Raw genomic sequence first — 14,387 nt, forward strand, 5'->3', positions numbered from 1 at the left:
TCTGTTGCCCCCCTCTCTCTCTCTCTCTGTCACCCCTCTCTTTCTGTCACCCCCTCTCTCTCTCTCTCTCTCCCACCCCCTTCTCTCTCTGACCCTCTCTTTCTGATCCCCCCTCTCTATCTCTCATCCCCCTTTCTCTCTTTCTCTGTCACCCCCCTCTCTCTGTCACTCCCCCCCTCTCTCTGTCACTCCGTCTCTCTGACCCTCTCTCTCTCTGACCCCCCTCTTTCTCTCCCCCCTCTCTCTCTTTCTTTGTTACCCCCCTCTCTCTCTCTGTCACCCCTCTCTATGACACCCCCTCTTTCTCTCTCTCTCACCCCATCTCTCTCTCTGACATCCCCCCTCTCTTTCTCTCTCTCTTTTTAACACCCCCTCTCTCTCTCTCTCACCCCTTGCGCTCTCTCTCTCACCCCTCTCTCTCTCACCCCCTCTCTCTATCTCTTTTTCTCTCTCTCTCACCCTCTCTCTCACCCCCTCTCTCTATCTCTTTTTCTCTCTCTCTCACCCCTTTGCTCTCTCACTCCCCTCGCTCTCTCTTTCACCCCCTTGCTTTCTCTCTCAACCCCCTCTCTCTGACCTTCTCTTTCTCACTTCACTCTCTCTTTCACCCCTCTCTATCTCTCTCAACCCCTCTCTCTGACCTCCTCTCTCTCTCTCTCAACCCCTCTCTCTTTCTCTCTCTCTGTCACCTCTCCCCTCTCCCTCTCTCTGTATACCCCTCCCTCTCTCTGTCACCCCCCCCATGTTTCTCTCCCTCTCACCCACCATCCCTCTCTGTCACCCCCTCTCTCTCACCTTAATCTCAATTTTCTCTCTCTCTCTCTCTCACCCTTCCTCTCTCTCTCTCACACTTCCTCTCTTTCTCTCTCTCTCACCCTCTCTCTCTCTCACCCCACCCCTTTCTCTCTCACCCCCTCTCTTCCTCCCTCATAACCCCACTCTCTCTCTGTCACCCCTCTCTCTCTCACCTCCTTCCTCTCTCTCTTTCTGAACATCTCTCTCTTTCTCTCTGACCCCCCCCCCCCCACTCTCTCTGTCACCCTTCTCCTCTCTCTCTCTCTGTCACCCCTCTCCTCTCTCTCTCTCTGTCACCCCCTTTCTTTCTCACACCTGAAACTGAAAGTTTGCCTGCTGTAGAGCTCTTAACTGGGCAGACAAGGGACAGCTTCCCAGGCACACACAGCATATAAGGAAAGCAGGAGGGAAGAGGATTAAACAGGGAGACATCAGGGGACAGGAGGAACAACATACACCATCTATCCCTGCCTAGGAATGCTGATGGTGGTGGGGTGGTGTGGTGGGATGGGGGTGCTAAAATTCACCTTCGCCTAAGTAGACAAAAATCCTTGCACCGGCCCTGGGTCTGATCCAACCAGGTTGGTCTTCTCCTCTGGGCTCTCCTCAATCTCTAATCTCTCTTATGCCTTTGGCAAATAGCTCTGAGTTTTTGGTGGCTGTTAACAGCAGCCTGGAGTAACTCAGGTGCCTGAGTGACACAACGTTGGCCAAGGATTTGTGGATGAGGGTATACTGGATACAAGGCAGACTATGCAGAGACCATTCCATCTGACCCCTCTCACCAAGAGGTGGCAGACCGGCAAGTACTAGAAGCAGCTCTTGCAGATCGCTCATAAGATCTCTTTTGTTGGGAATTGGGGATAAAAAAAATCTATATTGCTTGCAACTTTTACTGGTATGCATATGAACCAAGTTTTCTAACTATTGCTGATCCCGGGTCTCATGTTAGGGAGTTGGCAAGCCAGGAGACAAAAACAATCCCACTGAGGACTTTGCATTATTTGCAAGAGCCCTTCCATAGGCAATAGATATTAGCCCTTTGTCAAGTACCAACATTGTATAATGTATGGCCAGCTTAAGTTACCTGTTACCCAGAGGCAGTAGGCCTGAGCTCTATTCAGACAGACAATGTTACAGACACACTGGTGAGCATCTTAGCATAGGTCAGTTTTCCTTGTGAGATACTCCCTGATCAAGCAATTTATGTCTCACCTGATGTAGTGCCTTTGTCAGGACATGCAAGTATAGCATATCATGGCTAGTTCCTACCAACTGCAGATCAATGGGCTCTGCAAGCAATTTAATGCCACTTTATAGCAGATGCTCATAGTGTTTATGGATTCTCAGGGAATGGACTGGGAGTGCTATCTATTTTACCTATAGTGATGTGTCCCATGCTTCAAATAGATTTTCCCATTTGAGTGCTTGTATATGAGAAGGGTAGGCAGATCCCTAATCTCATTCAAGAGGCCTGGGAAGGGCAGAATGTTGGCCTAGGGATATCAGTTATTCAATATATAAAAAAGCTTCAGGAGAAAATGGACACTCTGGTGAGCCTGGTGTGGGAAAACCTTACCCAGGCCATCCAGAATTACTGGCATGACTTGACTGCCTGGTGTATGAAGTGGGCCAGAAGGCGTGGATACTGATCCCCATGTGGCAGAATAAGCTACCAGTTGCATGTGCACTGTGTATTAGAAAATCAGTGATGTAACCTTCAGTATGTGGCATTCCTTGAAGACCAGGCAAAGTTGCTCAATTTGTACCATGCAAACACGATGAAGATGCATCATGACAAATCAGCCTGTTTTTTCCAGCTCTATAATCTGTTACCGAAGGGCAAGGCAAAATAAGGCAGAATCCCTAGTTGGTCTCTGACTGCTGCTAGACTCATTTGGTGAGATGCAGATCAACATCCAACTGACTGCAGAGCAACATGCTGAGCTGCCTGAAGTGCTGGAGTCCTCGTACTATACCTTTATTGCATGCCCTGGCCTGACCAACCTAGTTGTCTACATGTAGGCATGCAGAGCCACAAGCCTTTTAGGTAGTCAGTTTATAGGGTCTATCTAGAGGTACAAGCAGACATTACAAAGGAGATTCTGACACTAGGGTGACTTGGACAGTCTCAGGACACTGGGGGTGACAGTCTCAGAGCACATGACCCAAACACAGCTATACCACTTGCTTAAGACTTCAGGTGTAGACTTTCTGAAACTTAATGGGATCATGGTTTTTCATGCCTACCCAATGCTGAGGGTTGATAAATTGTTGGACAAGCTGGCTGGTGTTATTTAGGAATCATGAACCTAAGCCGGAGACAGTGGGATATTACTTTGATCACTAAGACTCAGGAAAGATCTGACTTTCCCACACTCTTGGGCTTTTTAAATTACATTTTATGCCATTTGGGATGAGGAATGTCTCAGCCACCTTCCAAAGGGATATCAATTTTATTTTGGGAACTTTCTATAGGGTCAAACTTTTAGCAGATTTTCCATTTTTCTTCAATATTGCAATTTAAAGATTAATTTTACCTTAATGCATTATGGGTGAAACTCTGTCCCTGAGCCCCATCTCGATCCAGCGATGTGGATGAGAACAGCGGCTCTCCTGGGTCTCTCTCTCCTCATTGACTCACACAGTCAGTAAGCCAATGAGGAGAGAGTGGGGGGGGGGCTGAGACACTCTGTGTGTTAATGGACAATGTCCATTCACAGGAGCGCAGCTCAGGAGCTAGCCTGCTTGAGTGTCTCCACAGCAAGAGGCTTGCTATCGGGAGCACTTGACGGGGGGAGGAGCCAGGATTACCACCATGGGACCCAAAAAAGAAGAGGATTGGAGCTGCTCTGTGCAAAACTATTGCACAGAGCAGGTAAGTATAACATGTTTTTTTATTTTATTTTTTAAATTTAATTATAACCTTTTATTTATTTATTTATATTTAATAACAAACACACATTTGCAAACATAAAGAAATAAGAGTTACATAGTTACATAGTTACATAGTTAGTAAGGTTGAAAAAAGACATCAGTCCATCCAGTTCAACCTATGCATCCAGTTCAACCTATGAATGCGTGTGTGTGTTTGCTTTTAATCGTACATTGTATACCCCTGTATGTTGTGGTCTTTAAGGTGTCCATCTACTAGTTTTTTGAAACTATCGATGCTCCCTGCTGATACGACTGCTTGTGGAAGAGAATTCCACATCCTTACTGCTCTTACAGTGAAGAACCCCTTACGCACTTTAAGGTTAAACCGCCTTTCCTCTAGTTTTAGTGAGTGGCCACGTGTATTATTGTACCTCCTTTCTCTGAATAGTTTGTTCCTTATGCTCGGGTCACCAGTACAGTATTTGTACATTGATATCATATCCCCCCTCAATCGTCTTTTCTCCAGAGAGAAAAGGTTCAGTGCTTGTAGTCTTTCCTCATAGCTGATGTCCTCCATTCCCCTAATTATTTTTGTTGCCCTTCTCTGGACTTTCTCCAGTTCCAGCACATCCTTCCTGAGGACCGGTGCCTAGAACTGGACAGCATACTCCAGATGTGGCCGGACCAGAGTCTTGTAGAGTGGGAGAATAATCTCTTTATTTCTGGAGTGAATCCCCTTTTTTATACATCCCAGTATTCTGTTGGCTTTGCTTGCGGCGGCTTGGCATTGCATGCCACTGCCAAGCTTGTTGTCTACCAGTACCCCCAAGTCCTTTTCCATCCTAGACTCACCCAGAGGTTCCCCCCCTAGTGAGTAGCTTGCTTTCTGGTTTCTGGCACCCAGGTGCATTACTTTACATTTTTCAACATTAAACCTCATCTGCCATGTAGTTGCCCACCCCGTTATTTTGTTCAGGTCTGCTTGCAAGGTTTCCACATCCTGCATAGAAGATATTGGCATGCCTAATTTAGTATCATCTGCAAATACTGAGATTGTACTAGATATCCCCTCCTCTAGATCATTTATGAATAAATTAAACAGGATTGGTCCCAGGACAGAACCCTGGGGGACCCCACTTTCCACACCCGCCCAATCCGAGTACTCCCCATTAATCACCACCCTCTGTACTCTCCCCTGGAGCCAGTTCTCTATCCAGGTACTCACCCTATGGTCCATACCTACCTTCCTTAGTTTGTACAGTAATCGTTTGTGGGGAACGGTGTCAAAGGCCTTTGCAAAGTCCAGATACACCACATCCACAGGCTTACCTTTATCTAGGTGGCTGCTCACTTCATCGTAGAAGGTTAATAGATTGGTTTGGCAAGAACGATTTTTCATGAATCCATGCTGATTACTACTTATAATACCAGTTTCATTACTAAAGTCTTGTATGTGGTCCCTTAACATCCCCTCCAAAATTTTGCAGACTACTGATGTTAGGCTGACCGGCCTATAGTTACCCGGGATATATCTCGGCCCCTTCTTAAATATTGGTACCACGTTGGCTTTTTTCCAATCAGCTGGCACCATACCCGTCTGTAAACTATCCTTACAGATCAAGAATAATGGTCTGGCAATCACCTGGCTGAGCTCATTAAGAACCCTCGGGTGCAAGCCATCCGGTCCCGGGGATTTATTTATGTTAAGTTTCTCTAGTTTAGCTCTAAGTCTATCTTCTGTTAACCATGGCGGCACTTTCTGAGGTGTATTATTGGCCTTACAAGCTGGGTTTGTGTAGCCCCCCGATTCTTTTGTGAAGACTGAAGAGAAGAAATTATTTAACACTTCCGCCTTTTCTCTGTCCTCAGTGGCCATATTTCCCTTATCATCTTTTACGGGGCCAATGTGTTCTGGCCTCGCTTTCTTACTGTTTATATACTTAAAGAACTTCTTAGGGTTCTTTTTACTCTCCTCCGCTATATGTCTCTCGTGTTCTATTTTAGCCGCCCTGATTTCGTCTTTACATTACATAAGCCACGTAATTTTGATGTTTTTAGGCTGCTCTCTTGATTTTTCCCCGTACCCACCCTGGGTATAGGAGCTCCGAACACCCTACCGCTAACATAGTAGTTGAGGTTGAATAAAGACAATAGTCCATCCAGTTCAACCTGTGTAGGTGTGTGTGGCCGTATACCCCTGAATGTTCTGATCATTGAGATGTACGTCCAAGAGTCTTTTGAAAGCAACCATACTTGCCGCAGAAACTACCTCTTGTGGTAGAGAATTCCACAATCCTGTAGCCCTAACAGTAAAGAACCCCCTGCGTTGCCTGAGGTTAAAACGCTTCTCCTCTAATCGCATTGTATGCCCTCGAGTCCTCATGCAATACTTTCGACTGAATAGCTTTTTTTCTATGCTGAGATCACCATTGAGGTATTTATAAATTGCTTTCATGTCCTCTCTCAGGCGTTGTAGGTAAAGTTGATCTTGTCTTTTAATTTGCAATGCCTTTGGTTCCAAAATCCAACAATTTATTAAACTGCAACCCTTAGAAGCCTACTAGTGTGTTTTTACCTTTTCACTATGTAGCTAGTGTTGCATGTTTTTTTTTATTTTTTATTATTATTCTTGCAATGCACTGGATGTTTACTTACCGTCCAGTTAATAGTCAGCTCATTCGGTGTACCTCCTCCTCCATTAGCCCCTGACGGTGCCACATTCGGAGCTTCAAAAATGAAGAAGCATATTAATCACAATTTCTAATATTTACCAAAGGCCACCTACAATAACAGCTTCCAGTATAAACATACTGAATTGTTAATATGGTTGTATTTTTATGTAATGCCACAGTAAAAACAAGAAAAACAGGGATTAATTGAAAGGTAATTTTTGACAACTTTACTATAGATAAGTCTTGGGATATCCATATATTTAAAACGCTCAGGTCTCTGGCTCCACACTGTATCATACTGTGCTATAAAAATTGAATGTGCAGAATCCAAAGTCCTTAGCAAAACGATGCTCAGAACCTGTTGGGCAGATGACTATACCTTTCTAGCATGACATGGCATTTCCTAGGTACTGTTGTCTTCTGATTAACAGTAGTGATTGACTGTAAGAAGTCGACATTTCATTTGCCCTTTACTGTACAGTGAAAACATGCAGAATAGTTTGAAATCACAATCATAGTGAGAGATAAACATTACTTTGCTAGGCAGAGTGGATGTTGTTTGTTCTTAATGGGGCAATCTGGAGTAAAGTTAGGTAGATGATGGTTCTGTCTGGGTGAATGCATGATGCCTACAGTGCCTAATCTAAAATCAAAACATAGGAACATAATTCGATTCTGCTCAAATTTTCCAATAAAAAAAAAAATATCATGAACTAGAATTCTTAATTCAATTTGCCTTGCAGTCGATGAGGGACCAAGGTGGATGATTACTTTTGGTCCTTCATAGTGCTGCTTGACAAGCTATTGTCACCCAAATGGTAGGGGGGGGGGGGGTGGGCAAGAGCTGCGGGGAGTCTTTTGCTAATGAAAATGAAAAATACAGTATTCATAGTTTTAAGGGCAACATGAGAAAAATACGCAAAAATACACTGCCTCTCTGTGCTGTGTTCCATTGCCACCCCTTCCATACACCCAAGCTCCTAAAAAAAAAAATGCCTGCGCATTGAGTTCCTTATGATTTGTCTCTGTGTGCTCTCTCTCTCTCCCTGTACTATTAGTTCTTCATAGGAACAATAGGTCTAAATGTTGGAAGACTCATAGAGGTATCTTTATAAACAATTAGAGCTACAGCCCTGGGGTAGATAAAATGAACCAGTAGCATCACAGTTTAATAACAGCACCAAAATGCTTAAATGTGCAGACAGAGGGATGTTTTCTCTAAAAAATAAGCCTTTTATTTTGACAGTAAGAAAAATCTAAGTATTTTAGGGCTACTACCTCTGCCCGCCTGCCATATGAAGCCCAGTACCACTTGATGAAAACAAACAATTTGTTGCTACTAGAATAAAATAATGCAGAGTGGTTTGATGTGCTGCTGCTGTCTGTAAGTAAAGCTTTTGTTAAAAAAAAAAAAAAAGCATACACTGGTGCAATGCTTCAAAGCATCAATCAAACTTGCAGTTTCCATTCCAAATGGGGGGCAATAGATTGTCTAGCAGCACTTCAAAAGCCCAAAAGTGACAATTTTGTGTAACAGTGGGGTTGGCTAGACAACAGGGGCAAGGGGGGGTCCGAAAAAGACAACTAGCGTGTGTAGGAAGTCTTTTATCTCCACTGCTGCAACTTTCCACTACAACAGCTTGTTTATAAGTATTCCTATGGTTGAAACCAACAAAGGGTTTTGAATTGAGTTAGACTTTAAATCTGCACAAGTCATTGCCAGAAAGCAATACACATACCGCAGGATTAAAATGTATTGCATTTTCTGTTTGCAAATTCCAGTGACTTCGTGTAAATTGATTTTTCTTGTCATTTGCCGGTAGTAACATTAAGTTACATTTGCATCGGTGAATTTTGCATATTTTTGCTCCCAGCTGACAAAAAAGAGTTCTAGTATCTTTGGGGTTAATTTACTAAAGGTAAATAAGCTGTCCACTTTGCAATTAGTGAAAAATGTAGTGAGATGTGCTAAAATGTAAATGGCAAAGAATACCCAATCACATGCAAGGAAAAAAAATTGCTTTCACATGATTAGATGATACAAGTCAGTAAAGCATTACCCCATTTACTAAGCTCTTGGGAGCTTCCCTTGTAAAGTTCAACTTTCCTTGCAAAGTGAACAATCTATTTGCCTTGAGAAAGTAAACCACTTTGTATCCAACAGATATACAAACTCTCACTTAAACACATTTACAGTAATTTTTATTCAGTAATGATTAAAGGATACTTTTAGATAATAATGGAACTTTACTTATTCTCTAGGAATGTGATCCTGTTGTAACTATGACCTAATATTGGATGAATTCTCATCTATACTCCACTATATTCAAGATCCTATTCTAGTAACAATAATTAACTATACACTAGTGATCGACCAATTTCGGTTTTTCGTTGCCAATACCGATATTTTGGCCAATGCATATTGGTATCGGCCGATATTTTCATACATTTAAAAAAATTATTATTATTTTTTTTTACTTGACAGGTACTCTTGTGGAGGGATCTGGGGGTCTAAAAGACCCCAAACCCCTCTTCTGCACTTAAAAGCATTGAAATGCCAAGTTTGGCTGTTTTGAATGCTGTAATTTTTTTGAATCTGGTGCCAGTACCCAGAAGTGATGTCATGACCTCACTTCATTGCTTATATCTTTAATTTGTACATATGTGAGTGGCATATTCAATAACATTTGTAAATGTAATTATGCTGTGTGACATGATTTTACCCTTACATGAGCAATATTTGGAATATTGGCAATATCGGCCCTCGATATATCGGCCTTGCCATTAATCGGTCAATTCCTACTGTACACATTAACGTAGCATGCAGACTGTTTAAGGTCAATATCTTACCGGCCTCTTTTGTTCTCACTAAAGAAGAAGGAGCACTTGGTTCCCCTACTCCTAAAATATTGCTGGCCACTACTCGGAAAAGGTAGTCAGTCCATGGTGCAAGGCCAACCACAAGAGCTGATTCTGCATTACCCTCCACAGTGATGGGATCTGTAACAACGACAGTAGGATTCAACAAAAGTATTATTGGTACACACATTATATTGCATACAGAAAAGGCAAGTAATATAAAAAATATTCCACAACTGTAATATTTTCAGCTTTAACGAACACTGTCTACACTATGTTCTATGAATTTTATATGTATTAGGTAACTGAATCATTTATGATCTAAGGCTTAGGTAAAGTTGATCCAAGGAATATCCGATTGCCTCTCGGGGGATCAGGAAGGAATTTTTTTTCCCCTGCTGTAGCAAATTGGATCATGCTTTGCTGGGGTTTATTTTCGCCTTCCTCTGGATCAACAGCGGTTATAGGATTGTGTATATGGGATTGTATGGTAGGGTTTTCAATACTGTTTTTTTTTTTTTATGGTTGAACCGGATGGACTTGTGTCTTTTTTCAACCTGACTAACTATGTAAGGCTAGCAAGGAACACTTCTGGTGTTGCCAGACCAAATCTTGCTTGCTTTGATTTTTAACCACTTTAGAACCGCTCACAGTAATACTACTGCGGCAGAGTGGTTCGTTATCGTCCAGCGACGTAGTATTAACGTCGTTAGACACTCCCCCTTCTGGGCGGCGCTTGCGCGCCGCCGGAGGCTCGCTCCCGCTGTTTTCATTCACTGCGGGAGTCGGGCCAGGGGAGGAGCAGCGGCGATCGCCGCTGCTCTTACCCGATCGTCGGGGATCGAGTCTGGAGATCCGCCCGCTGTGTGTAAACACAGCGGGCGGATCTCCATAGTGACAGGGAGTGACAGATCGGACTGTTCAGCATAGCTGGACATCCGATCTGTCCATGACTCACACAGTCACCTCCCCCCCTACACGTCAGTAAGCACCAGGCATACATTAACCCCTCCCTCTCCAATAAAATTAACCCCTTCCCTGCCAGTGTCATTTTTACAGTAACAGTGCATATATATAACACTGATTACTGCAGTAATGTCACTGGTACCCCCAAAAGTGTCAAAAATGTCAGTCAAGGGTCCGATCTGTCCGCCGCAATGTCGCAGTCCCGCAAAAAAAATCGCAGATCGCCGCCATTACGCGTTAAAAAAAAACACCAAAAATGACAGAAATCTTTCCCTTTGTTAGTAAACGCAATAACTTTTGCGCAAACCAATCAAAATACGCTTATTGCGATTTTTTTTACCAAACATATGTAGCATAAAACAAATTGGCCAAAAATTTTTAAAAAAATTGGTTTTTACATCTTTTTTGGGGGGAATTTCATATAAAAAAATGTTAAAAATATTGTTATTTTTTCAAAATAAACGCTCTTTTTTTGTTTATAGCGCAAAAAGTAAAAATCGCACAGGTGATCAAATACCACCAAAAGAAAGCTCTGTTTGTGGGAAAAAAAGGACGTAAATTTCGTTTGGGTACGGCGTCGCACGACAGCGCAATTGTCAGTTGAAGTCGCACAGCGCCGAATCGCAAAAAGTGGCCTGGACGGAAGACAGCAAAATCCTCCGGTGGTAAAGTGGTTAAAATGTAAATTTGCTTTACCCATTTGTAGATACAAAACCACAATATCTATGGAAAAAAAAAAAAAAAAAACGCTATATCACTTCTGTGTAAATGCCAGTAAAGATTGCTTGATCATTTCACACAAATGTGGGGAGTGATCTTTTACCAAAAATGCAGAAACATATGTAAATATCACTGTGTATTAGGACTTGGGGAGAGGGACACACTGCTGAATGTATACATTTCAGTCAGAGGTGCCTGCAAATACCTGCAGCAGCTTCCCAAACCTCGGTGTCATGACTGAATGTAAGCTGAAGCTCCAACACTTCTGACTAAGATTGTGCTAAGCCCCATCCTATCGATGGTCAGCCTCACTGGCCAAGCAAAATATGTAGGAAGTAGGAAAGAGCAGGAGGACAGTTTACCCGGTTCACCCCAGTGACAGAATTTTTTTAATTTTTTTATTTGTTTTAGATAACACATGCCATGGCAAGTGTCAACATACAGATTATCCTGTAGCTAAACATAATGCTGGGTTATTAGATTGTATAGCTGTATGTATAACCACTTCTGGACCGGAAGGTTTTACCCCCTTAATGACCAGGCCATTTTTTGTAACTGTGGGGGGGATGGACTTGCTGGATGAACACAAAGTTCCTCCTATTTCGGAACACAGGATCCCTGTGTTCATTACTGACAGAACAGCGGTCTGCCGTGCATATATATCGGCAGACCGGCATTCTGTCTCCACAGGGAGCGATCGCGGGTGTCCGATGGACATCGCACCCACCGGACCCTCTGATTGGCTCTCCCTGTGGCCAATCGGCACATGTTACCACTAGCTGTTTCACAAAACGGCGCACCGTTCCGTAGTTTTGTGGGATAGAGCCAACCTTCCGCAGTATAAGTACGGCAGCTGGTCGGCCAATGGTTAATTATTAGTTTCTCAGTAGTATATAAAGTGCATGAATGGCATAAATGACTCTTATACCATATACAATGTAATAAGTAAATATATGTAAATCATCATCAATATATTATATATATATATATATATATATATAAATAATACATATAATTAACTATATTTTGAAGAACAGACATGCCACTTACTTTATTTGCCTATTTTATATTTGAACTTGTATCTATTATTGCTATATATATATATATATATATGTATATACACACACTGTATCTACAGTATATTACATTTTTTTTGCAATTTAGTAGTATGGATATTGATTAACCACCTTTAACCAGGTTAATTAATCATGACAGAAGACGATCTGTGAGTGCCGGGTTATAGATGTTTGCCGCCACCTGCTGATATTCGGGCATAGATACAGAATAGAGCTCTGCCTATCTAAACAAGGCAGAGCTCTGTTCTGACAAGGGGGGGGGGGAGGGGGTGGATTTTGTGTCGACGGGAATAAAATCAATCACTTCCCCTAGAAAAAGCAGTACACTGTTTACACAAAAACACTGTATAGGCACACCTTTGATCGCCCGAGATGTTTAGCTGATCATCGCCATTATTAGTATAAAAATCTAAATAAAAATTCCAGTATACCAACCAATATACGCTTATTGGGATTCATTTTATCAAAAATATATAGCAGAATACATATTGGCCTAAATTTATGAAGAAATTTGATTTTTTTCAATTTCTTATTATCAAATATGTTTTATAGCAGAAAGTAAAAAAATATTGTTTTTTTTTTTGTTTTTTTTTTAATTGTTGGTGTTTTTATGTTTATAGTGCAAAAATATAAAAAACACAGTTGTGATCAAGTACCACCAAAAGAAATCTCTATTTGTGGGGAAAAAATTACATACATTTTATTTGGGTATGGAGTTGCATGACCACGCAATTGTCAGTTAAAGTAATGCAATGCTGTATCACAAAAACTGGGCTAGTTGTGAAGGGGGGTACATTTTCTGGGAGTCAAGTGGTTAAAACACTTTTACAACGCATAATTCTTTACTTATTCGTGCACCCTTTCAACAAATAATAATATGATGGGTTCGGTTTTCTAAAAACGAATCCTGTCTCAAGTAGCATAGCCTGGCCCTATGTTTGTATCCATTTTTGCTGTATCAAAGCTATTCCTTCTCGGCACTAGTGAGCACTGTTTGTGAATGTAAAACCTGTTCTGTAGGGAGACAAATGAGCAACCTCTGTCCTGGATGCAAATATTTTCACTCATTTTTTTGATGTGTGCTCCTATGTAATTGCCTATTTCCAAACATTGCTGTATTTAGTTACTTATTATGCAGCTCTTTGTCTGCCTTAACTCTGGCTCTGGGGTTTGTATAAAGTGCTGAAACCCAGCCCATCATACAGCGCCCTGGCCTAGTCTTCGTAATACTTCGATCATAAAGACCCAGTTCACCCGATCAAATGCCTTTTTGGCATTCATTGATAGGACCACCCGCAGGATGTGATCAGGTCCATTTTGTACCCAATAGATGATATGCAACTTGCCAAAATATAGAGTCCTGCGAACTGGGACTCACCTAATGGGCGGAAGATGACTGGGGGCATAGGTGGAACAACCATTCCCCCCCCCCCCGGTAAACATGAAAAGTAGCATCAATCTAGCAGCCATGAAGTTGGCGGAGAGAAAGAAATCTGACAACTGCCCGCCACATATGAGTCCACATGATGCAGTAAGTAGTCCAGTTGGATGGCAAGGAGGCCAGGGCACTCAATGAGGAAAAGAAAAAGAGAAAAACAAGCGTAAAACAAAAATATGTCCAGAGAGTACACCCTGCTGAACCTCCTTAACAATCAACTCAACTTGTGCAGGTAACTCACGCTACATGTGGGTCCACGAAGAATCAGATAGGTAGGTAGGAAGGAGGCTTGGCTTGGATTGCGCCTTCCCTGGTGATGCTTGCGGTGAGACTTGGCTAGAGCTTGGCACCAGCGCTCAGGGCACTGAGAAAGAGGTATACAGCTGTTCAGTCTCCAATCCGGAGGGGGGAAGATCCAGTGTTTCCGTGAAGTGTTGCAGATCGTCCCTAGTTCGGAAGACTGCTGTCTTTCCATTCCAATCCATTTCCATCCAATGGTAGAGGACATCCATGGAGCACAGGGCCTCAAGCAGGGGGCAAACAGCTTGGCGCCGCATAAGGGTATGACGTGAAAGATCAGGAAACAAAGAAAGTTGAGCTCCATCAAAGTCAATGACTGGTTTTTCACAGGTTGCTTTCATAATAGCTTTCTTCACTGAGTATTTATGTAGCTTGCAAATAACGTCTCTTGGCCTTTCTGTGTCCAGGGGGACAGGGAGTAGGGCTAGTGAACTCTATTCACCTCAATGGTATCTGGTGCGGCACCCCCCCAAGATCTTTCGAAAAAGACCTTGTACAGTATGGAGCAAGTCACCTCAGGCAGAACTCTTATATGGATGTTTTGGCGGTAGTCTCTGTTTTCATGGTCATCCAGTTGATCTAAGAGGGAATTTAGGACCTCATCATGATGCTTAGTATGGTCTTGGATAGCAGTAACTGTCTGCATAAGGTCACCCTGGCATGTTTCCATGGCTTCCACTCTGT

The 14,387-nt window shown here is 42.5% G+C and overlaps 1 protein-coding gene across 1 annotated transcript in view; it reads right to left on the reverse strand.

The window, feature by feature from the left end:
• CNTN2 (contactin 2) overlaps positions 1 to 14,387 on the reverse strand; it is a 211,473-nt gene that overhangs the window by 35,238 nt on the left and 161,848 nt on the right. The window contains exons 16-17 of the mRNA XM_082245194.1: positions 9,195 to 9,344; positions 6,328 to 6,398 (exon numbers count right to left, since the gene is read on the reverse strand). Coding sequence (XP_082101320.1) covers positions 6,328 to 6,398; positions 9,195 to 9,344 — 221 coding nt within the window. The remainder of the gene's footprint in view (positions 1 to 6,327; positions 6,399 to 9,194; positions 9,345 to 14,387) is intronic.

The sequence above is a fragment of the Pelophylax lessonae genome, assembly GCF_965119305.1.
Source record: "Pelophylax lessonae genome assembly, chromosome: 2".
NCBI lineage: Eukaryota > Metazoa > Chordata > Amphibia > Anura > Ranidae > Pelophylax > Pelophylax lessonae.